Source organism: Microcaecilia unicolor, chromosome 5, assembly GCF_901765095.1.
Source record: "Microcaecilia unicolor chromosome 5, aMicUni1.1, whole genome shotgun sequence".
Taxonomy (NCBI): Eukaryota; Metazoa; Chordata; class Amphibia; order Gymnophiona; family Siphonopidae; genus Microcaecilia; species Microcaecilia unicolor.
Genome location: NC_044035.1, coordinates 21,155,029 through 21,180,577, shown reverse-complemented (window position 1 = coordinate 21,180,577; position 25,549 = coordinate 21,155,029). Strand labels below are relative to the sequence as shown.

Below are 25,549 nucleotides of genomic sequence, written 5' to 3'. Positions count from 1 at the left end.
GTCCATGTGCTGAGGATGTCCAGTGTGAAAAGCCATTTTACAAACTGTAACGTCCAACATCTGAACCAGGGGCGTATCTGCGTGGGGCCACAGGGGCCTGGGCCCCCGCAGATTTTGCCCTGGACCCCCCTACTGCCGCCGTGGGTACCTTTGTTGGCGGGGGACCCCAACCCCCACCAGCCGAGGTCCGCTTCCTCCTGCCGCTGCGAGGTTTTTTAAGTTCTTCATCGGGATTCGTCCTTCGTCACTCTGTGCTGCTGTTCAAAGAAGCTGCTAGCTGAATACGGTTTCGGACTGAGTCTGACGTCGCTGCTGCACGTTGTACATGAGTCTGACGTCCTGCACGTACAACGTGCAGCAGCGACGTCAGACTCAGTCCGAAACTGCATTCAGCTAGCAGCTTCTTTGAACAGCAGCACAGAGTGACAGAGGACGAATCCTGATGAAGAACTTAAAAAACCTCGCAGCGGCAGGAGGAAGCGGACCTCGGCTGGTGGGGGTTGGGGTCCCCCACCAGCAAAGGTACCCACGGCGGCGGGGGGGGGGAGGGGGGTCGGAAATGGCGGCGGCGGCTGGGGGGGGCTATAATGTGCCCCCTCACTCTGGCTTCGGCCCCCGCTACCGCCGACTTTCAGATACGCCTCTGAATTCTGAACAGGAACAGAAAAATACCTACTGTACTTGAATGTACACCACTTCAATAGCCTTCAAGCTTCCAGGTGGCTTATATATAGGTATTTTTGTTTCTGGAGGGCTCACAATAAAAGGCTTTCCTGAATACTTCTGAATTTAATTCCTTTAAACCAGAGAACTCTCAACGTAAGATAAGTACAGGTTCGTTGATCTCTACCAGCCCCCAACAATGTAACTAATAAAGTTAAATCAACTAAGCTACATCCCTTTAAAATTTTAAAAAGAAAACAGCATATCTTAAAAATAACTCTTGCTTTCACCGGAAGCCAATGCAAACTAATTAACGGTGGAGACACATGATCATATTTTGCTTTCTGAACAATAATCTCTCTATATAAAAGGTAACACCAACGTTCTATGAAGCCTCCAGCCGGAAGTGTGAAGGGGGAGAGATATCCGGTTTCCCCATGAGTGTCTGCCCCGCCCTCTCTGTAACACAAACAGTCAGTGAAGGAAAACACAGCAAAGCAGTGAAGGACTCAGAGGGGGGAGGGGAGAGAGGGCAGAGGGCAGGGACACACACACTCCCACATGCACACAGAAGAAAAGCTTGCTAGCCCCCGTTTCATTTGCATCAGAAACGGGGCTTTTTTTACTAGTAATATAATAATATACCTGTATCTCTTAGCAATATGCTCTCTACAATAAAAAAAAAACCTCCAGTGCACTTTATTCTCTAGATTAATGCTCCATTATCAGTCATTTAGATAGAAAATTACTTAGCTTTCGTATTTTCTATTCACCACTGCTTCAGTCCGATGATGGCCAGTATTTCGCTTCCTACATCAGGAACTGGCAATACTGGTATCACAGGAGCATAGTTTTGAAAACCCACAAAGCCAAAACCTGACCTGAGGAAGGTGGTTTTGGCCTCTGAAAGCTAGTCAAAAATGCAGGGCCATGCCTAGGGTCTCTGGCGCCCCCCTGCAGACCAACAGTTGGCGCCCCCCCTGCAGACTATCAGTTGGCGCGCGCCCCGATTCCACGGTGCTTTAAATTTACCTCTCTCCGCCTCCGACGTCTGCGCAGCGTCAGTGAAAGCGCTGCCTGTCCGACGTCTCTCCACCAGCCTTCCCTTCGCTCGTTCGTTTCCTCTGTGTCCCGCCATCTTCTGATGTCATTTCCTTGAGGGCGGGACACAGAGGGAACGAACGAGGGAAGGGAAGGCTGGTGGAGAGATGTCGGAGGCGGAGCGAGGTAAATTTAAAGCACCGGGGAATCGGGGATAGAGCGGAGGAGTAAGTTTTTTTTTTTTTAAATACAACTACGGCGCAGCGCCCTTGAAGGCAGGCGTCCCCCTGGGCGCTTACCGCGCTTACCGTGTTGGCACGGCCCTGCAAAAATGTATTCAATTAGCCCAATAAAAAGGATTCACCTTAGTTCCCATTTTTTATTTTTGTTTGTTATCTGTAATGTAGTAATTAGAATGTGTCAGTAGTAAGTCAAGGTGAGTTGCAGTCAGGTACATTACGTATTTTCCTGTCCTTGGAGGGCTTACAGTCTAAATTTGTACCTTGTCCAAGTGGCAGTAAAATTTGAACCCTGACTTCCCTGCTTCTCACCCCACCGCTCTAACCAATAGGTACACTAATACAGATTATACGCATTCTAAACATGGTTGGTAGCTCAACATTTAAAAAAACCTGGTAACCATTTGGCAACCTACCAAAAACATTGATAGTCAAATCATTTTATGGTTGCCAGTAACCATAGGATGTCTGATACAGTGCTTGTGAACATCACATTGGAGAAGTCCTTCCCTGTTGTGTTGAAAAGTGACTACTGACATTGGTGTCACCCCCTACCCTAAGGATTTTAACATGTCCTGCCATGCCACAGCCCAGCCCTGCCCCACTTTACCCTAGCCCCGCCCAGCCCCACCCCTCTTCAGCCTCTCCAAATGTCTGAATCACTGACCGCCTATGAGCACAGCTTGATCAAGGACTGTGAATACTTTGATACTTTTTATCATAATATGTTTTTCTGGTCTCTGGGGGCCATTCCATAAGTGATATCTCCTTTTAGGTCCTCCACTGTCATATAGTGAGACCCTATTCTTTAACAGCACCGAGGCATCCAGATTCCATGATCAAATGTTAGCGTAAGCTGGTATCGACAAGTCTCTCATTTAGGTAGCCAGCTATAGACCTGCTGTAACTGCGGGCACCCAAATGCAGCCCCACCCATAACTCCCCCATGCTCCGCCCATGTGAACGCCCTCTTGCATTTATGCACTATGCCACTTACGCATAATTTTCCAGTTTTGTCAATGCACGTTCTCAGTGCAAATATAGGCAGTGCGTTTTTTCTAGTGTAAAAGGTGCCGGTACTCAAATGCCAGGCCACCCTTCAGGGGTGGGGTGATCACTGAGTGACCCACCCCACAATGGCCAGGCCCCCTGCAACCAGTCACACAATCTATGACAAGGCAGAATTGGTGTGTTGGGCCTGAGCTCTTTCATTAAAACTTGGGACCATGGGCATTGGAGCCGACTCTGTGGGTGCTTGAGCACCCCCAATATTGAGAAAATTCCTTGTATGTGTCCAGGGAGGGGTTATTTCCATTGGTCTTAGCACCCCCAATAATTTTGAAAAGTTGGCTCCTATGACCACGGGTCAATTTTAGCAGACAATGAAAAAGGTGCCGGTACTCAGTACCCCCAAGTACCCCCTCAAAAAAAGCCCTGAATATAGGATTTACTAAATTACCATACTTACATTCTTACTGCGGTTCAGCGAATCCTATAGAAACTAGCTTGTATTAAAATGGTGCCTAAACCCGGTGCTATTACACCAGGGGCGTAGCTACGGGTGGGCCTGGGTGGGCCCAGGCCCGCCCAATTTCAGCCCAGGCCCACCCACCCAAATTGCAGCAGCAGCACGGCACGACGATGGGGACGGCACCCGCACGCACCCGCTGTGGCTCAGCTGATCAGGCTCCGACGGGCCAGAATCCAGCCCGATTTCGCTTGCTCAGGCCCGCCCCCAGCCCACCACCACCCAAGCGCACACTGCTGCAGTTTGCAGCAGCGGCGGCCTAGCGCTAGCGCACCACATCGTCCCGGGCAGCCGGGCACCCGCTCAGGTCTCCAGGGCAGGCTCCGCCTCCAACAACATCAGCCCGCCGAGCCGGCGCCTACATTCGGCTTCGGGAATGCACTTGGCTTGCAGGGCCGCGCAGGCAGCACATCGTAATTTCCCATCATCCATTCCATAATGACTGGACAACGGTCGCACGTGCACGCACACAGGTGCGAGGCAAGCCTCAGCCTTGCCCTGCCTGGACGTGGGAATTGGCTTGGGAAGGAAGTTCGAGGAGAGATCATTCCAGAATCGAGTTCCAGGCTCCAGCAGTGTCTCCACTCTCCATTCCATAACTTTACTGCCAAGGTAAGCAGCAGCTGCCAGCAGGACAGGTAATAAAATTGTAAATGCTTTTTTTTTTTCATCATAATCTTTTGCCCTGCAGTGACGAGCCCACCCCGAAGCCTACCACCATGACCTGCCAGCATTTTGATTATTCTTTTTTGTAATCAAAATGATGGCTGTGGTCTGGTAGTGGGCTTCTGGATGGGGGGGGGGGGGGGGGTAGACGTGCCGGTGCCTAGGGCAATGAGGAGCCCATCCCCACCCAAAAATTCCAGCTGGAAATTATTCTTCATGCCTGAGTAAGAACATTTCTGTACACAACCAGGGAATTTACAATGAATTTCAGCAGTTCTACAGTGCATCCGGTACCTGAGGGAGGAACGGAGACACATAACCGACTCTTTATGATAGCACTGTACCTTTAAGCTTCCCTTTTTGCAATACTGAGTAATGATGCAGATGTTGGGTGGTTCAGTACAAACACCAAAGAAGGCCACCAGATTTTCGTGCTTCAGCTCCCGCATCTGAAAGCCAGAAATAGTCATGAACACACTTATCATCTATACAAGATGGGCCAGTTTCACGAAGAAATCCATGCTAGTCAGGATAAGGATTTGGTGACTTCCAATTCCAAAAAGGAGTGACCAGAAGGCTCCTTTTTAGCAGAAAAGGCAGGACCACTCCAGGTTTTGCTGTGTTGCATGCATGAACCTGTAGTATTTTTCTTTTAAGGAAACTACTAGAAGTCCATGCACGTAGTAGGGTAGAACCAGGACTAGATCTGTCTGTCCTGCAACACTGGAGTAAGCTATAGAGTTGCCAGTTCACCCCATTGACCGAGCAGGCTGATTCAAGCCTGGTTTTGCCCCATTGCATGCATGGAGTTGTAGTTCTGACCCACTATGGGAACTTAGTGGGACAATCAGAACTACAACTCCATGCACGCAACAAGGCAAACTCAGGGCTGGATCAATCCATCCAGTTGACATGGGATTAATTGGCAAATCTAGTTAGCTGGTCATGCTAACCAAAAGCGGTTACTCACTGGTGCCACTTATTTAGATGCGTACCTCTGAATTAATTCTAATCTATAAAAAACACTGAGTTAGTCCTAGGTTTTAACATTTTACTTTAGACCTTCCTTTCTTTCTTTGGCAACATGCAGAGATGCCAAGTTTCCCAGTTCCAGCCTGGAGATTTTGGGACAGACCTGGTTTCGAACTTACAGCCTGTACAAAATTTCGGGTATTCCCCCTCCTCAAACCTCAAGAGACCAGCTCCTGTGGGGAAGAGGTAAGAATCCCAGGCTGCTTTCTAAAGTATATTGACTCCTTAATCAGGACAGAGCCGTGCACTTGCTCTTACCAACCAGGGAGACAGATAGACCAGAGTTAATAAAGAGAATTAGAGATTTAAAGTCTTTCAATAGTTTATTAAACTTACCAAAGGAAGGAATACAAGTGAAGTTTGAGAATATGCAGATATTCTTATGGGGGAGACCCGACAGAGCGACCAGCCAGGTCTTACATGTCAAAGATACTTCCCCCAACATTTGAGCTGTCAGTTACTTAAATACTCTAATGGTTAACATAATGTTCCTATTTGAAAGGTATTAATCTGCAAACGAACCTTTTCCGGAGATGGGAAGGCGGTAGAACGAGAGGGCATGAAATGAGATTGAAGGGGGGCAGACTCAAGAAGAATGTCAGGAAGTATTTTTTCACGGAGAGGGTGGTGGATGCTTGGAATGCCCTCCCGCGGGAGGTGGTGGAGATGAAAACGGTAACGGAATTCAAACATGCGTGGGATAAACATAAAGGAATCCTGTGCAGAAGGAAGGGATCCTCAGGAGCTTAGCCTAGAATGGGTGGCAGAGCTGGTGGTTGGGAGGCGGGGCTAGTGCTAGGCAGACTTATATGGTCTGTGCTGGGGCTGGTGGTTGGGAGGAGGGACTAGTGCTGGGCAGACTTATACGGTCTGTGCCGGGGCTGGTGGTTGGGCGGCGGGGATAGTGCTGGGCAGACTTATACGGGCTGTGCCAGAGCCGGTGGTGGGAGGCAGGGATCGTGCTGGGCAGACTTATACGGTCTGTGCCAGAGCTGGTGATGGGAGGCGGGACTGGTAGTTGGGAGGCGGGGATAGTGCTGGGCAGACTTATACGGGCTGTGCCAGAGCCGGTGGTGGGAGGCAGGGATCGTGCTGGGCAGACTTATACGGTCTGTGCCAGAGCTGGTGATGGGAGGCGGGACTGGTAGTTGGGAGGCGGGGATAGTGCTGGGCACACTTATAGGGTCTGTGCCAGAGCTGGTGGTTGGGAGGCGGGGATAGGGCTGGTCAGACTTATACGGTCTGTGCACTGAAGAGGACAGTACAAATAAAAAAGTAGCACATATGAATTTATCTTCTTGGGCAGACTGGATAGACCATGCAGGTCTTTTTCTGCTGTCATCTACTATGTTTACTATGTTTTACTATTAGCTCTAAGTTCTGGTAAATATGTTTACATCTAATGTTCTGACTGTTATTTTGCATCCCTAACCGCAGATTTCACAGATGCCCAAAAAGCCCCTATTTCTCCTTCTGCACCTGGTCAACTTCTCGTTTTGGCCCTGCACCCGGTGTTTTTCCTTTTTGCTTTGTCCATTCTTTCAACAGCCCCTAGTTTCAACATCTATAACTGTAACAAACTGTCACAAACAAGATATTTGTCAATCTGCTTGTTCTTTTTGAGTCAGACAGGCTTTTGGATTTTTGATCTGGCCTATTATTTCAGACCTAAATGTTCCTTGACCTATCTTTCTCAAAGACAGACATGTAGCATCCAGTGGCGTAGCCACAGGTGGGCCTGGGTGGGCCAGGGCCCACCCACTTAGGACTCAGGTCCACACAACAGTAGCACATATTTAGTGGTAGCTGGTAGGGATCCCAAGCTCCGCCAGCTGAAGTCTTCCCTCTGATGGTAACGAAAACGCTACTCTCCATGATACCGGTACCTGCACATGGTGGAAAGAAGCATTTTCCCACCAGCTGAGATTTTGTTTTGGTGCTGGGGGTGGGGGAGAACACGGTGCCCACCTAGTTCTTGCCTAGGCCCACCCAAAATCTGTTTTCTGGCTACGCCCCTGGTAGCATCCATTTTCTACAAGCCCAAAGCAGTGTCGGATTTGTACTGCCTTATTATACTGCCCATTGAAATCAAAATAGACTCCTGGGGAACCCCACAAAGAGAGTAGTATGTGGAGGTACCAGAGAGGCTGCTACAAATTTAAAATGATCTCCTGAATAGATAAGACTGAAACCAAGAAAGAACAATACCTGAAACACCAAGGGACCCTTTTACAAAGCCACGTGAGCGTCTACGCACACCCAATGCGTGCCAAAATGGAGTTATCGCCTGACTACCACATGGCTCTTGCGGTAATTTCATTTTTGTCGTGCATCAGAAGATAATTTTTATTTTTGGACGCGCGTATTGGACACGTGCCAAGTGGTATTTGACGCGCATAGGTCATTACCCCCCCGGTTACCACGTGAGACTTTATCGCTAGGTCAATGGCTGGCGGTAAGGTCGCAGACCCAAAACGGATGCGCGGCAATTTTGATTTTGTTACATGTCCATTTTCAGCAAAACTTTTAAAAAGGCCTTTTTAACAGGCACGCTGAAAAATGGATTGGCGCGCACCCAAAACCCATGCCTACACTACCGCAAGCCATTTTTCAGTGCACCTTAGTAAAAGGACCCCCAAGAGTGTGCAGACAAGAAAGAAGTAAGTCAAGGTCCATGGGGTCAAATACTGAGGAAAATTCGAGCAAAACAAGGACAACCAGTGGTGTGCTGGAGCCGGCTCGCACCAGCTCCCAAGAGCCGGTTGTTAAATTTTTAAAGCTCTTGCGAGCCGGTTGTTCTGGCAGGCGAGGCGGCGCAACCCGGTGGTAAGCAAGGTAAGCATGGCAGACATCACAGCAAGTCCTCAGCCACGGTTCAAAGTACAGCAATAATAGGCCCTAAATCCGGCCACTAGGTGTCACCCTTAAGCAGCCTGGCAATAAAGCACACCCCCATCTTGTGGCTGTATGTTGTCTGGCACTCCACTAGCTTCAGTCACATTCTGAGAGCACTCTAATTCACATTTCATTCTTACCATGCGAAGCTCTTGCAGTACTGAGGGTTTTTGAACCCTGCCCGCTGTCTGATTGTTGAAATATCTAAGAGCAACCTGATTTCCCTGAAACAAATAGGTGAAACATTAGCAGGCAAGCATCATTCACTATCAACTATCAACTATCTCTACCTCTCCCTTAGAGATCCTATGTACTCGTTCCAAGCTTCTTCTTCACCACCTTCACCAAGAGCTCGTTCCATGCATTTACCACCCTTTCTGTGAAGAAGTATTTTTCCTCAGGTTACTTCTGAGTCTATCCCCTTTCACCTTGATCTCATTTCCCCTCATTCCAGAACTTCCTTTTAATTTAAAGAGACTGCCCTCCCGTACATTTATGCCACATAGGTATTTAAATATCTGTATCGTATCTCTCCTCTCCCGCCTTTCTTCCAAAGGGTTCTTGTTCAGAACCCTTATTTTATCATCCTCACTTTAATATTCCCTCATCTCGTTTGTCCTGTTTGTCTGTCTTAATTAGATTGTAAGCTCTGTCGAGCAGGGACTGTCTCTTCATGTTCAAGTGTACAGCGCTGCGTACGTCTAGTAGCGCTTTAGAAATGATAAGTAGTAGTAGTGTTTGGGATTCCAGAATCTTTCTACTGTTGGGATTCTGCGCGGCATCTTGCTACTCTTTGGGATTCCGGAATCTTGCTACTGTTGGGATTCTGCGCGGAATCTTGCTACTCTTTGGGATTCCGGAATCTTGCTACTTTTTGTCCTTATGCCTTATTTGTCCTGATTAGGTTGTAAGCTCTGTCGAGCAGGGACTGTCTCTTCATGTTCAAATGTACAGCGCTGCGTACCTTTAGTAGCGCTTTAGAAATGATAAGTAGAAGTAGTAATTGTCAAGGCCTCCTCCACTGATTAAAATCCAGGTATGTCTGCACCTCCATGATCCCCTGGTCATAACTTCCTTAGGTAACTACGGTGAAACCTGTAGATCACTGTAGGGCAGGAACATACTCATCATATGAGAAATGGCATCTTGTACGAGCCATTGTGCTATATAAGTAATACATATTGCTTTCATCATGGTTATTACATTATCCTCCTTTCAGGGTCCCTGTCTCCTACCTGTGCATCCTGATTGCTGCTTTGGCTTTTACTCTTTGCTGTAGCTTGCAAACTGTTCACCTGTTCAGAACACCCCAGTAGCAGGAAGGAAACCAGAAGGCACAGACAGAATTAATAGCAGAAGAAGGCAGAGGGGCTGAAAGTCTGATGTTGAGAATCGTGAGGAGCAGGGTACCTGGTAAAGTCCAAGGGTGGTGTAAAAGACTTCCTTGCCCTGTTTGTCCTTGAAGCCACAGCTCTGATTGCTAGAAATGACAGCGCTGGACCCGTAGCTCTCTTTTCCTTTGGAGGTGGGCGTGTTTGCAGGTGACATGTCAAGGTGATTCTTTTGAGACAAAAAAGGAATAATTATTGATAACAAACGACTTGGGGTGAATTTTATAACCGGGTCCTACAATTTAGGCTCCAGACGTACGTGGATAGTGAGCCTGTTCTATAACAACACATAGACTCGTGAGTATTCTCATGGAATACTAGCATAAGTTGGCATTAACTCATGTACATTTAGACGCAGGGGCAACCCAAGGCAAGATGTAGCCTGAGGCTTGGCTGAGATGCCTCCCCCCCTGGACCGAGATGCCGCCCCCCCCCCCCCCCGACCAAGTTCTGGCATCACCCCCACTTCCTTCCTCCACCCTGTTCCCCGAGTTGCCCTGCCACCTCTGAGGAAACAGGAAGTTACATCAGAGAGGCGGCCGCAGTAAAGAGAAGAGGAGGGTGCCGGCAGCAGGGCGGTGCATGGGAATCGGGTCTGCCGCGAGTGGCTTTTGGAACATGAAGAAAGAAGGTAAACTCAAATGGGACGGAGGAAGGAAGGGGGAGATGCCGCTCCTCTCGAAAGAGTGCTGCTTGAGGCTCCTGCCTCAGGTGGCCTAATGGTTGGGCTGCCCCTGTTTAGACGCACCTCTAGTTACGCCAGGTGGCACTTGAGCACATAACTTCAAGTATAATATAGATTTATTTATTTAAAATATTTTATGTCCCACTTCATCTACAGTTCTGAGTGGCTTACAACATAACATTCACAGTAAAATTAATAGACAAAAATATTCTATACTCTTCAATAAAAAAAACATTAAATAAAGACAAATATATGAATCTATAAATTATTCAAAAGCCTGCATTTTTCTGTACAAACGTATATTGTAATATGTAAATTGTTATCAATAAAAACTACAATTAAAAAAAGCACAAACAAATATTGTCCACCTCTGAATACATTGGCAACCGTGGCAGGTATTCCTGCCTGTTCATCAAGTGATATGTCGATCTTTTTACCAATTTTCTCCCTACCTTTACCTGGCACATCTGTTGCTCTTGCTCATTGGTCAAGTTCACATTGACCTTGACTGCATCACTTAGGTGGTGTGGACCATCATCGTGTACATCGTCTCCTGGATTCTATCTATAGCATCCAAATTTGGGTGTACTACTGAGATCTGCATGCAAATTAATTGGTTAATGAGCTCTTATCAATAATTGAGTGCGAACAACCAATTATTGATGTTAATTGGTGCCAATGTTCCCTCTAAGCTGTGCGGGAGTCCTCCACCTACAATCCGGCCAGTGGGGGTGCTGTTTCACAATCACATTTTCAATAGGGAGGGACGGGCAAGCTCTGCAGGACAAGGGCGTAGCCAGACGCCCACATTTGGGTGGGCCTGGGCCCAAGATGGGTGGGCAGAAGAACACCGCCCTGTCCCACAAGTGAGTTGGAATGTAATTGTATTTTACATGCATTGCCTGTCACCTATTATTTCTCTGTGATTACTCTGTGACCTCTGATGTGAATTACTTAGAGAGGTCACACAGCTATGCAACTTCCTGTGGGGGCAGACACAGTAGATGCAGCAGATGCAGCACATGGAGCACATGGAGCTCATGATCTCTCCTAACCTGAGAGGATCTATGGTGGTGTGAGCATCCATTACCATCTAAGCACATGGAAGGAGCTGATAATACAAATGTATAGTAATATGTATATATAAGCCTGTCTGATTATAATCTAACTACAAACTGTGAGTAAACAGATGTTTTGTTACTTCAACTTTAAAGTGACTCAGCAGTGAATTATTCTGGGGTGTATGAGAGAGAGATGAAGAAAGAAATTAACATTTCTAAAGCTGAAGCTGTGTGTACTAAAATCTGCTAATTATTTACTACAAATAATCCAACAAAAGGGTTATGGGCCCAGGGTCCAGGAATTGAAAAAGAAGAGAAATATTACCAGGCAGAAAAAAAGGCCACATTTTTCTCTTAAGTTTTAAAGGAAAGATTCAGTCTGTCTCTCTCTCCCCCCACACAGCAGACAGAAGGCTAAGAAAATGGCTGAGGGAAGAAATTCACCATTTTTCTATTCTCTCAAGGTGCCTAAATTAACTGAGTTTAATTATCAGGAGTGGGAACTAAGATTCATATGTCTCCTTCGAGCAAAAAGATTAAATATATGCTTAGACCAAGACAGAACAGCTGAAAATATGGCTGAATGGGACAATGCAAACTATTATGTGAAGTGCATGCTTTTGGAAGCTCTCTCAGAGAAACAAGCCATATTAGTGGAGGGAAAAGATACACCAAAGGACATTTTATATAAACTGAGAACTATGTATGCAACTACATATGCAAAGCAGCAACCAATTTGGTTGGCAGAGTTGAATGAAACCAAATTAAGGGATAAAAGTGAATGTAATGATCACATTATGCATCTTATGTCTTCATTTCAAAAGTTAGAACTTTCAGGAATTCCCATGTGTGATGCATTGAAAAGAGCATTTCTTTTTACCTCACTATCAAAGAAGTTTGATGTTTTTAGGTCTGTAAATGAGGCCATTGAAGGGCAATCTTTTGAACAGGCAACATCAAAACTAAGGCAGGAATGCATAATAAATGATTCTGAGGAGATGTGTTCTCAAAGCAAGTCAGAGAGAAATGAAACAAATTTCTTGGCAAAGAACAGAGGAAGGCGGAGCTATGGGAAAACTCCACCCAAGGGCAAGCTGATTTGCTACTCATGTGGAAAGGAGGGACATGTATCTAAATGGTGTAAGGAAACACAAAACACTCCCTCTAGCTCACCTAAGCCAATGGAACTAAAGAATTTTCAAACCAGGAAATGTATGAAGGACAAAGATAAACACAAGGGCTTTCTAATGACAGAAAAATCTTTGACTATGGTAAATAATAATTCAAATGAAAGTACTTGGATTTTGGATTCAGGGAGCACATGCCATTTAACCAATTGTAAAGATTTCTTTCAGGAAATGTGTCCAGAAGAAGGAATTCTTCAAACTGCAAACGCAGGGACTGCTAAGATCCAAGCAAAAGGTATTGGATTCTTAAAATGCAAAGTGTCTAATGAAGTTAAAGAAATTCCTGTAAGTGATGTCTTGTATATTCCCCAAGCAGTTTGCAATATGCTTAGTGTATCTACATTAGATAAGAAGGGATTTGCGATTCATTTTGAAAACAGTAAGTGCACAATCTCTAAAAATGATGAAGTGTATGCTGAAGCTTTTATGCATAATGATGTTTATAAGCTGAACATTTCAGGTGAAGCCTCACATATGGCGCAAGTAAGGAAGAATGATGGTAAATGTAGTCTAGAAATCTGGCACCGCCGCCTGGGACATCGTGATTCTAAGGTGATCCAGGATCTTTACAGTAAGCAACTGGCCACCGGCATTCAGATAAGTGCAGATGCTGGTAAAATGGAGAAATGCATAGACTGTGTTACTCAAAAAGGTGTAAGACCCTCATTTCCTGCATACACAGGAAATAGGAGTAATAAAGTACTGGACTTAATACACAGTGACTTATGTGGACCGTTTAATATCCCATCATTGGGAAATAACAGATTTGTGCTAATATTCTTGGATGATTTCTCTAGATATTGTGTGGCCTATTTGCTGAAAGAGAAAAGTCAAGTCACAGACATGCTGAAGAAATACGTAGCCATGGTGAGCAATAAATTTGAAAGAAAACCAAAGGTTCTTCAGACCGACAATGGTGGTGAGTTCATTTCACAAAGCATGCGCACATTTCTAGAACAAGAAGGCATTCAACATATCACAACAGTAGCTTATACACCAGAGCAAAATTCTGTTGCAGAGAGAAAATTTAGGTCACTTGTGGAAATGACCAGATGTATGCTGTCAGATAGCAATCTCCCTAAAAGACTATGGGGGGAAGCCATTCTCACAGCAGTGTACCTACAAAATAGAATGCCAACTAAAGGCGCTGAGCGCACACCACATGAGACATGGCATGGTAGGAAGCCAAACCTGTCACACATAAGAACATTTGGAAGTACAGCATATGCTCATATACCAAAGCAAAGAAGGCATAAGCTGGATTCCACAACAGAAAGGGGCATTTTAGTTGGCTATGCTCCAGGACACAAAGGATATAGAATTTTGAATCTGAAAACTGGCATTGTTGGCATAAGACATGTTACATATTTTGATGAAAACAAAAGGGTTGATAAAGGCTGGATTATCCCAGATGAGCCTTATCATCCAGAATATGAAACTAGAACCATAATAGACATGCCAGTGTATATAAATGCCATACCAAGGCAGATGTCTGAAAGCAACTCATCTGTTTCTAACGAGGAACAGGCAGAGGAAACAGACACAGAAAGGATCATTGAAGAAGACAGTACAGTTGGAGAAGGGGAATCAATTGGAGAAGGACTCTCAGATTTAGAGGATGCGGAAAGGTCAGACCAACCTGTAGTCAGACGCTCATCCAGGGAAAACAAAGGTGTTCCACCCCCAAGACTGTCTTACCTAACAAAGTCAGCAGAAGCTCAAGAGCCCTTAACATGGGATGAGATTGAGAAAATGCCAGCAGAAGAAGCTGCTGAATGGCATAAAGCTGCACAAGAAGAAATTGATGCATTGGATAAAAATAATACTTGGATTCTTACAAAATTACCTCCTGGCAAGAAAGCTATAGGATGCAAATGGGTATTCAAGTTAAAAAGGAACGCACAAGGAAAAGTGGAAAGGTATAAAGCCAGATTAGTGGCAAAGGGATATCTTCAAAAATATGGAGAAGATTTTGATGAAGTGTTTGCACCTGTAGTGAAACACACGACAATCAGAACACTTCTGAGCATTGCAGTCTCAAAAGGCATGCAAGTCAACCACATTGATGTGAAAACAGCGTTTCTTCACGGAGATATAACTGAGGACTTGTACATGGAACAACCAACAGGTTTCATAAATACAAAACAAAGACAGCTAGTGTGTAAATTAAACAAAGGTCTTTATGGATTAAAGCAAAGTGCAAAATGTTGGAATGATAAATTGCATGAAATATTGACAAATTTAGGATTTAAGCAAGGTGAAGCAGATAAATGCTTGTACACTAGGTGCACAAATGGACAATATGCATACATTTTAGCTTTTGTTGATGATCTGCTCATTGCAAGCGAAAGTGAGCAAGAGTACAAGGACATTGTAAAGTGTTTAAACCAGAATGTTGAGATAAAAGAACTTGGTAATGTGTCATACTATCTTGGTATAGAAATTGAGAAACAAAATGATGGTTCTTATCTTCTAAGCCAGAAGCAGAAAATAAATGAGCTTATTGAAAGTTTAGGTATGCAAGATGCCCAAGTTGTAAGCACTCCCATGATCACTGATTTTCTGAAGGATGAAACAGTAAGAGAACCTTTACCAGATAACATCCAATATAGATCAGCCATAGGTAAGCTTTTATATCTAGCTACCACATACAGGGCTGATATAGCAAATGCAGTAGGAATTTTGAGCAGAAGGGTCAGCTCACCTACCAAATCAGATTGGACTGCAGTTAAAAGGATGGTAAGGTATTTAAAGGGTACCATTGATTGTAAATTAAAGGTTTCAGCCAATAGTAATCCAAAACTAATATGTTACTGTGATTCAGATTGGGCAGGGGATCATTCTGATTATAAATCCACAAGTGGATATGTGTTTATGTATGGAAATGTACAAATTTCATGGGCCAGTCATAAACAAAGTATTGTGAGTTTGTCTTCTACAGAAGCTGAATACGTGGCCGTATCGGAAGCGTGCAGAGAACTGATGTGGATTGAAAAACTTTTGCTGGATTTTGGAATAGCTGAAAAGAGACCAATCCAGATAATGGAAGATAATCAGAGCTGCATCCGACTGTCACAGAATGACAAGGTTCAGTCACGCACCAAGCACATCGCAACGAAATACCACAACGTGCGAGAGTTGGCGAAAGAAGGGGTCATCAGTCTACACTATTGTCACACCAGTGAGATGACAGCTGACATCATGACCAAACCGTTACCCAGAGAACATTTTGTGAATCTGCGTATAAAGCTTGGACTTTGTATGAATAAATAATTGCATGACAGTTATGCATGAGAAGGGGTTTGTTGGAATGTAATTGTATTTTACATGCATTGCCTGTCCTATTATTTCTCTGTGATTACTCTGTGACCTCTGATGTGAATTACTTAGAGAGGTCACACAGCTATGCAACTTCCTGTGGGGGCAGACACAGTAGATGCAGCAGATGCAGCACATGGAGCACATGGAGCTCATGATCTCTCCTAACCTGAGAGGATCTATGGTGGTGTGAGCATCCATTACCATCTAAGCACATGGAAGGAGCTGATAATACAAATGTATAGTAATATGTATATATAAGCCTGTCTGATTATAATCTAACTACAAACTGTGAGTAAACAGATGTTTTGTTACTTCAACTTTAAAGTGACTCAGCAGTGAATTATTCTGGGGTGTATGAGAGAGAGATGAAGAAAGAAATTAACATTTCTAAAGCTGAAGCTGTGTGTACTAAAATCTGCTAATTATTTACTACAAATAATCCAACAATATTGTCCACCTCTGAATACATTGGCAACCGTGGCAGGTATTCCTGCCTGTTCATCAAGTGATATGTCGATCTTTTTACCAATTTTCTCCCTACCTTTACCTGGCACATCTGTTGCTCTTGCTCATTGGTCAAGTTCACATTGACCTTGACTGCATCACTTAGGTGGTGTGGACCATCATCGTGTACATCGTCTCCTGGATTCTATCTATAGCATCCAAATTTGGGTGTACTACTGAGATCTGCATGCAAATTAATTGGTTAATGAGCTCTTATCAATAATTGAGTGCGAACAACCAATTATTGATGTTAATTGGTGCCAATGTTCCCTCTAAGCTGTGCGGGAGTCCTCCACCTACAATCCGGCCAGTGGGGGTGCTGTTTCACAATCACATTTTCAATAGGGAGGGACGGGCAAGCTCTGCAGGACAAGGGCGTAGCCAGACGCCCACATTTGGGTGGGCCTGGGCCCAAGATGGGTGGGCAGAAGAACACCGCCCTGTCCCACAAGTGATTTGGTCTCTCACTCTCTTGCCTACATGCCATATGGTCTCTCAAACATCCCCCCCCTACCCCGCATACCTTTTAAATAGCAGATTTTCACTGTAGAAACTAATACACACTGCTCATGTTAGCCCCACAGCCTTCCCTCTGATGCAACTTCCTGTTTCCACATAGGCAGGAATACATCAGAGGGATGGCTGGTATACAGTTGTTGGGAGTTTTCGGCTGGTGGGGCTTGGGGATCCCTGCCAGACACATCATAGGTGTGCTGCTACTGGGTGGGCCTGAGCCTAAAGTAAGTGGGCCTAGGCCCATCCAGGCCCACCCTTGGCTACGCCACTGCCTGTCCCTAGCGATTGAAAACACAATATTGAAGCACTGCCCCCCTCTGTCAGGAGTGCAGTTGGAGGATTCCCACTCAGCTTAGAGGTTTGATTGGTACTCATTAAAATTTTCATGTGCATCTGACTGCGCGCTATTCTATAAGTCATGGTGCCTAAATCTACTAGCGCATAACTCAAAAGGGGCGTGGCCATGGGCACGTCAGGGGCATTCCAAAATATTGGACTCATAGTTATAGAATACAGCCTCAGTGCGCCTAACTTGTGTGCCAGCATTTACACCGGGCTTCAGCAGGCGTAAATCTGGCGCCTAAACATAGACACGGGAATTGACATCCTTAGCGCCATTTTTCAGTGCCATTTACTTAATCTGGTCCTATGCGTGCAAGTGGAAGACCCGCCCATGCCCCACCCATGGTCCTCCCCCTGTGAACACCCCCTTGCATTTACATGCAAAGGCAGCTGCGCAAGTAAGTTATACAATACCATGGAACATGCAGGGGCGTAGCTACATGGGGCCATGGGGGCATGGGCCCCCGTAGATTTGGCCCTGGCCCCCCACTGCCAACCCCTTCGACCCCCCTCCCACTGCCAACCCTCCCCCACCGTCGTCGAGTACCTTTGCTGGCGGGGGTCCCCAACCCTTGCCAGCCGAAGTCCTCTTCTCCGGCGCGGCCGCATTGCTGATCTACAAGGGCAGGCTTCTGTTTCTGTGGGTCTGACATCCTGCAGATCAGCAACGCGGCCGCGCCGGAGAAGAGGACTTTGGCTGGCGGGGGTTAGGGACCCCCGCCAGCAAAGGTACCTGACGGCGGCAGCGGGGGAGGGTTGGCGGTGGGGAGAAGAGGGGTTCGAAAGGGTTGGCGCCGGGAGGGTCAAAGGTGGTGGTGGTGGTGGCGGCGGGGGGGGGGGTCAAATATGGCAGCAGGGGGGTTAAAATGGCGGGTGGGGTTGGCAGAGCCGGGGGGGGGGGATAAAATGCGCCCCCCTCACCTAGGGCTCTGGAACCCCCTCCCGCCAAAGTCTGGCTACGCCCCTGGGAACATGCGGCAAGCAATTACTCATATAACTAACAGTCTCGCGTGTAAGCGCTAGTATTCTATAAATTATGCACGCTATGGGCACCTAACTTTAAGAGACCTGTTATAATAGTAGCAAAAGTGGAGGAGTGGCCTAGTGGTTAGGGTGGTAGACTTTGGTCCTGAGGAACTGAGTTCAATTCCCACGTCAGGCACAGGCAGCTCCTTGTGAACCTGGGTAAGTCACTTAACCCTCCATTGCCCCAGGTACAAATAAGTACCTATATACAATATGTAAGCCACATTGAGCCTGCCATGAGTGGGAAAGCGCAGGGTACAAATGTAACAAAAATAAAATAGATACTATTGGAGATTCTACATGGAATGTTGCTACTATTGGAGATTCTACATGGAATGTTGCTATTCCACTAGCAACATTCCATGTAGAAGGCTGCGCAGGCTTCTGTTTCTGCATGTGCAGGACGTCAGACTCACAGAAGCAGAAGCCTGCGTGTCCACATTAGGCCACATTGGTGGTCTGCAAGGGCCGACCTCTACATGGAATGTTGGTAGTGGGACTCTGGGCAAGTCACTTAACCCTCCATTGCCCCATGTAAGCCGCATTGAGCCTGCCATGAGTGGGAAAGCGTGGGGTACAAATGTAACAAAAATACATCACCAAATCAATAAACTAGAAACAGTAAAGAGATATATATTTCAAAGCATGTTTATACCTTGATAATTTACTTGCAGCATAACTGACATATTAAAAAAAAGCTTTATGATAATAAATTATTTAAATCACCTTTAAAAATCACAACTCTAATATTAGAGGGGGAGGCAGAGAGATAGAGAAACCAGGTAATGCTAGCTGGGGGGGGGGGGGGGGGGAGAGAAAGAAAGATGAAGCCATGCTGGAAGGGGAGGGAAGAGTCTGAGAGAGACAGACCATTTTAGATAGGGGGAAGAGAGACAGAGATGGGACCATGCTGGATGGGGGGAACAGATAACATGGAGGGGCATAATTGAATGAAAACGTCTATCTCCATGGGCATTTATCTCCGAGAACGGGTCCGTGAAGGGGCGGACCGAACCGTATTTTCAAAAAAAATAGACGTCCATGTTTTATTCGACAATTTGTGAGCTGGGCGTTTTTGTTTTTCAGTGGAAAATGAAAGCGCCCAGCTCAAAAACGAATAAATCCAAGGCATTTGTTCGTGGGAGGGGCCAGGATTCGTAGTGCACTGGTCCCCCTCACATGCCAGGACACCAACCGGGCACCCTAGGGGGCACTTTTACAAAAACAAAAAAAAAGGTAAAAGAGCTCCCAGGTGCATAGCACCCTTCCCTTGTGTGTTGAGCCCCCCAAATCCCCCTCAAAACCCACTGCTCACAAGTCTACACCATTACTATAGCCCTAAGGGGTGAAGGGGGGCACCTACATGTGGGTACAGTGGGTTTGGGGGGGTTGGACGACTAAGCATTAAGCAGCACAATTGTAACAGGTAGGGGGGGAAGGGCCTGGGTCCACCTGCCTGAAGTCCACTGCACCCCCTAACAACTGCTCCAGGGACCTGCATACTGCTGCCAGGGAGGTGGGTATGACATTTGAGGGTGAAAATAAAAAGTTGTGAAACATCATTTTTTGTGGTGGGAGGGGGTTAGTGACCACTGGGGGAGTCAGGGGAGGTCATCCCCGATTCTCTCTGGGGGTAATCTGGTCATTTAGGGCACTTTTTGGGGCCTTATTCGTGAAAAAACAGGGTCCAGGAAAAGTGCCCTAAATTCTAGCTACAAACGCATACTTTTTTTCCATTATCGGCGAAAGGCGCCCATCTCTCCTCGGCCGATAACCACGCCCCAGTTCCACCTTTGCCACGCCTCCGACACCCCCCCGTCAACTTTGTACGCTTCCGCGATGGAGTTCAGTTGAAAACGTCCAAAATCGGCTTTCCATTATACCGATTTATTCGTTTTTGTGAGATAAACGTCTATCTCTCGATTTGGGTTGAAATCTAGGCGTTTTTCTCTTTCAATTATAAGATGGATAGTAACATAGTAGATGACGGCAGAAAAAGACCTGCACAGTCCATCCAGTCTGCCCAACAAGATAAACTCATATGTGTATACCTTACCTTCATTTGTACCTGCCTTTTTCAGGGCACAGACCGTACAAGTGAGTGGCATATGTCAGTTTTTAAAATTTAGATCTGCCATATGTATTTTTTTTGCAATATGGGGATAGGCATTGCTGTTTTGCTTTTTCTGGCGTTACACTGCATGCAGAGTCAGGTTTCTTGGGGGTTCAGTCTAATTTTTGTCTTCATACTTATTTTCAGTTTGTGGCTACTTATTCTCTACTTGGTGAGGGTCTATCTCTATTCTGTATATGTGAAAAAGGTCAGCTATCCTGCGTAGAATTATCTGTAATAATCCAACGTGTAGTTTTTCCAGTAGGTGTATCGCAGCACTGCGTATGCCTTGTAGCGCTATAGAAATGATAAGTAGTAGTAGTAGTAATGTACCACTTGGAAATTAGTACTGTTATGGTATGGTAGAATTGTTTTTTCAAGTGGAGGAGTAGCCTAGTGGTTAGTGCAGTGGACGTTGATCCTGGGGAACTGAGTTTGATTCCCACTGCAGCTCCTTGTGACTCTGGGAAAGTTACTTAACTACTACTATTTAACATTTCTAGAGCGCTACAAAGTGTACGCAGCGCTGTACAAACACAGAAGAAAGACAGTCCCTGCTCAAAGAGCTTACAATCTAATAGACAAAAAGTAAAGCATTTAAATTTAAAATATTTAAGCAGTCAAGCACAAGAGAACAGTCACAGAAGGACAGAAGATGTTGAAGGGTGGTCAGTGTGATTAGGTGTAACTCTGGTTGGAGTAGTGGGAGAAGGTGATAGAAGAATAGAAATGGGTGAGGTAAAGTAATGAGTGGGTTGATAGGGAGGTTATATAAGACATGTCACTCTAGGGGTGGGTGGGTAGAGGGGTAGGGTGGGTAGGATTAAGTCTAAAGCAGGAGAAGGTACTTAAGTTACTTAACCCTCCATTGCCCCTGGTTCAAAATAAGTACCTGAATATATGTAAACAGCTTTGAATGTAGTTGCAAAAACCTCAGAAAGGTGGTATATCAAGTCCCATTTCCCTTTCCCTAGTTGAGATTCTAGATGGAATGTTGCTACTAAGGAGATTCTGTTGCTACTATTTGAGATTCTACATGGAATGTTGCTATTCCACTAGCAGCATTCCATGTAGAAGCCTGCCCTTGCAGATCAGCAACACGGCCGCGCAGGCTTCTGTTTCTGTGAATCTGACGTCCTGCAGGACGTCAGACTCACAGAAACAGAAGCCTGCGCAGCCGCATTGGTCATCTGCAAAGGCAGGCTTCTACGCGGAATGTTACCAGTGGAGGAGTAGCCTAGTGGACTTTGATCCTGGGGAACTGGGTTCAATTCCCACTGCAGCTCCTTGTGACTCTGGGCAAGTCACTTAAACTTCCATTACTCCTGGTACAAAATAAGTACTTGAATATATGTAAACTGCTTTGAATGTAGTTGCAAAAAACCTCAGAAAGGCAGTATATCAAGTCCCAAATTCCCGTTCCCTTTTTATTTCCTGAATGACTTTTGTAGGGTTTTGTATTAATTCACATTATGGGCCCTGTTTACTAAGCTGCATTATAGGCGCGTTAACATTTTTAACACGCATTAACTGTGTACGCACATTAACATCCTTATAGTCGCCTACACAGTTAGGGTGTGCGCTAATTGTAGATGCATTAAAAACGCTAACGCCCCTTAGTAAACAAGGCCCTATGTCTGGTACTGGATTTTGGATTTGGATTTAACTCACATCTTTGTCAGTAATAGCTCAATGCAAGTTATGTTCAGGTACAGAAGGTATTTTCCTGTCCTTGGAGGGCTTACAGTCTAACCTGCCCCCCCCCCCCTTACTAAGCCATGCTAGCGACTGCCACACAGCAATGCCGACACAGCCCATTGAAAGCAAATGGGCCATGTTGGCATTAGTGCACGGCTGCTGTTAGCACGGTTTAGTAAACGGGGATGGGGGGGTCAAGTTTGTACGTGAGACAATGGAGAGTTAAGTTACTTGTCCAAGATTTCAAGGAGCAGCAGTAGGGTTTGAACCCTGGCTTCCTTGGTTCTTCAGCTCGCTGCTCTAACCAAAGATTTCAGTGGGGTGCACAGGTACTACTACTACTACTACTATTTAGCATTTCTATAGCGCTACAAGGCGTACGCAGCGCTGCACAAACATAGAAGAAAGACAGTCCCTGCTCAAGGTACGTGCTCTTTGACTACAGTATATGCTTGTACACCCTCTAAAATCAAGCCTCGAGAGGGGTTAACCTTAGAATTAAGGTCAGCACCCCTAATCCTTTTGAAAAGGTGGCCCTCTTTATTGTCACCAAAAGGGATAGTTAGTAACATAGTAACATGGTAGATGATGGCAGAAAAAGACCTGCATGGTCCATCCAGTCTACCCAACAAGATAAACTCATATGTGTATACCTTACCTTGATTTGTACCTGCCTTTTTCAGGGCACAGACCGTACAAGTCTGCCCAGCAGTATTTCCCGCCTCCCAACCACCAGTCCCGCCTCCCATCACCGGCTCTGGTACAGACCGTATAAGTCTGCCCTCCACTATCCTCGCCTCCCAACCACCAACCCCTCTTCCCCCCACCTGCTCCGCCACTCAATTTCGGCTAAGCTTCTGAGGGTCCATTCCTACTGCACAGGATTCCTTTATGCATATCCCACGCATGTTTGAATTCCGTTACCGTTTTCATCTCCACCACCTCCCGCGGGAGGGCATTCCAAGCGTCCACCGCTCTCTCCGTGAAGAAATACTTCCTGACATCTTTCCTGAGTCTGCCCCCCTTCAATCTCATTTCGTGTCCTCTCGTTCTACCGCCTTCCCATCTCCGGAAAAGATTTGTTTGCGGACAGTAATGAACCTCAGTCCTCAGCCAGGGTATGATCTCAATTTAATGCTAATGCTTGCCATTGGCTCTTATGAGGGGGAAGCTGGGCTGAGTGACTTGCATGTCTGCCTTTTCTAATTTTAATGTTATGTGCCATTCATGGCAAAGTCCATTGATTAAAACTTGTGCACAGATTTTGTTTTTCAAGAAATTGTTAAGGGACACCCTTCACCCAGGGTTTAACATATTTTAAGAAGTCCAAGCATTTAATCTATCCCACATACCCTACTGGATTCCACAATCAACAAGTAAAGTGTATCAAAACCCGGACGGCATGCTGTTTTACCCCATATAAAAAAGGAAACTTCTATTACCTTGTTATCCTTTATTATAATGATATCGTTATAGTTTATTCTCCACCAGGTGTCACTGTTCATTTTCCTTTGCATTTTTCCTCTTTGAACGATTAAAAAAGTCACAAAGCCAACAGCTCCACAGATTGTGACTAGAAGAGTGACTATGAGTACGATCACGGGTATACCTGAGACAGACAGGCATAAAACACGGCAATTATTATCACAGGCATGAGATGAGTGGGCATCAAATATGGTATCACTGTCAACATGATAACAGGTATAGCCATAGCCATAACAGGAGGACAGAAAATATGGGTTTAGAATGATAGAGGGCTTGGGTCAGAGAGAAGTTTACATATTTCAGCTAAAAAAAAATGTTTCTGGTGTAAATACTTTATTGATTTTGTAATAAAAGAGAAAGCAACAACAAGGAACACAACTGCACAAATTCACAGTACAGCAAAATACAGCAATCAGGTACAAGTGCCAGAGGTCATGGAAGAAATAAAAAAAAAAGAGAGGAGTTTTGTTTTAAAAAAAAAGCTAAAATAAAAAAAAAATTTTAACATTTTAAGAGTGTGTAATTTTATAAAGGAGTGCCAAGTTTCAGAGAGCAAGTAGGCAGTGGCACCCAGTTAAACATTATTTTATGAAGACACATCAGGCTCTTATAAGGGGAAAGGGAAAAGGGACTTGATATATTGCCTTCCTGTGGTTTTCTTGCAACTACATTCAAAGTAGTTCACATATATTCAGGTACTTATTTTGTACCAGGGGCAATGGAGGGATAAGTGACTTGCTCAGAGTCACAAGGAGCTGCAGTAGGAATTGAACCCAGTTCTCCAGGATCAAAGTCCACTGCACTAACCACTAGGCTACTCCTCCGCTCCAACTGGTAATTGGCAAAAATTGTACCATACAAAGATCCCAGTGCACCTCACTCAAAAGCCTTATATATTTGAATTTCAAGGTAGATAGTTCACCACCATGTTATAAACGTTTTTCTAGTGGACCTCTGAGCGGTGGCAACCTTAAGTAGACCTTCAACTTGGAAGGAATGTTCACATACCACGGGCCAGATTCCATATATGGCGCTTAAAAATTCCACATGGAAAACATTTCCGTCTAAGCGTATTCTATAAGCAACACCTAGATTAAGGCATGGTATAAAGAATACGCTTAGTCGATACCCTACTGCCCATTTACACCAATGAAAATAGGGGGGGGGGGGGGGGTTAATGCAGATGAAGATAAGATACCCAGTAAATTCTCTCAACCTTTGTTATTTACACTAACTATTTGGGTTGGAGGTTGGGCTAGACTCAGAGGCTTTTTTCCTCCCTATTCATGTCCTATAGCTTGATGCACTCCACAGAATTATAGTCGTTTGAAGAAGTATGTTTTTTTGCCATTATTGTATATTGGAGAGATTTTTGTGTAGCAATAATTCCTGGAATGTAAATGTAGGCACAGAGGGCCATATTCTATAACAATGTGCGTAAATTTTGGAACACCCACAAAATGCCCATTTCCCTGCCCATAACCACACCCTGTTGACTGCATGCATTCAAATGTAAGCGCAGTGCATTACGGAATAAGCTTAGGGAGTTGTGCGCGTAAATTCTAATTATTGTCAATTACTGCTAATTATTGCTTGTTAAGTGCTGTTACCAACACTGATTGACTTGTTAAGCAAATTAAGTTATGTGCGTTGTTATACAATATGCTTGGATTTTGGCATGGAATGCTAGGTGTGCTAAATAGAATCCAGGGGAATATATCTTCATTGGGTCCCCCCCTTTTTTTTAAAGAACACTTTAGCAGACATGAATCATGTTTTGATTGAACTGCATCAGGGAAAGTCAGTCTCTTGAAACAGCATAAGATAAATACATTCAGGGCCGCCGAGAGGGGGGGGGCAGGGTGGACAAAATTCCCCGGGCCCGGGCCTCCAAGGGGGGGCCCAGCGCCGGGATCAGGCCGCCGGCACTGCGGTCCCCAGTCTCACCTGCCTGCCTCCTCGGCTCCGGGCCCCCTGCATTCGAAGCGGCAGTCACAGATCGCCTCCCTTCGGACCTTCCCTCCCTGTGACCTACCCTCGCGGAAACCGGAAGTTAGATCAGATGAGGGTGGGTCACAGGGAGGGAAGGCCAGAAGAGAGGCAATCTGCGACTGCCGCTTCGAATGCAGGGGGCCCAGAGCCGTGGAGACAGGCAG

General features: G+C 45.5%; 1 protein-coding gene across 1 annotated transcript in view; it reads right to left on the bottom strand.

Moving 5' to 3' along the window:
- Window positions 1-25,549, bottom strand: part of LOC115471045 (guanylate cyclase 2G-like) — a 108,471-nt gene that overhangs the window by 30,575 nt on the left and 52,347 nt on the right. Inside the window, exons 8-11 of the mRNA XM_030204713.1 lie at window positions 23,351-23,517; window positions 9,475-9,624; window positions 8,205-8,288; window positions 4,482-4,586 (exon numbers count right to left, since the gene is read on the bottom strand). Coding sequence (XP_030060573.1) covers window positions 4,482-4,586; window positions 8,205-8,288; window positions 9,475-9,624; window positions 23,351-23,517 — 506 coding nt within the window. The remainder of the gene's footprint in view (window positions 1-4,481; window positions 4,587-8,204; window positions 8,289-9,474; window positions 9,625-23,350; window positions 23,518-25,549) is intronic.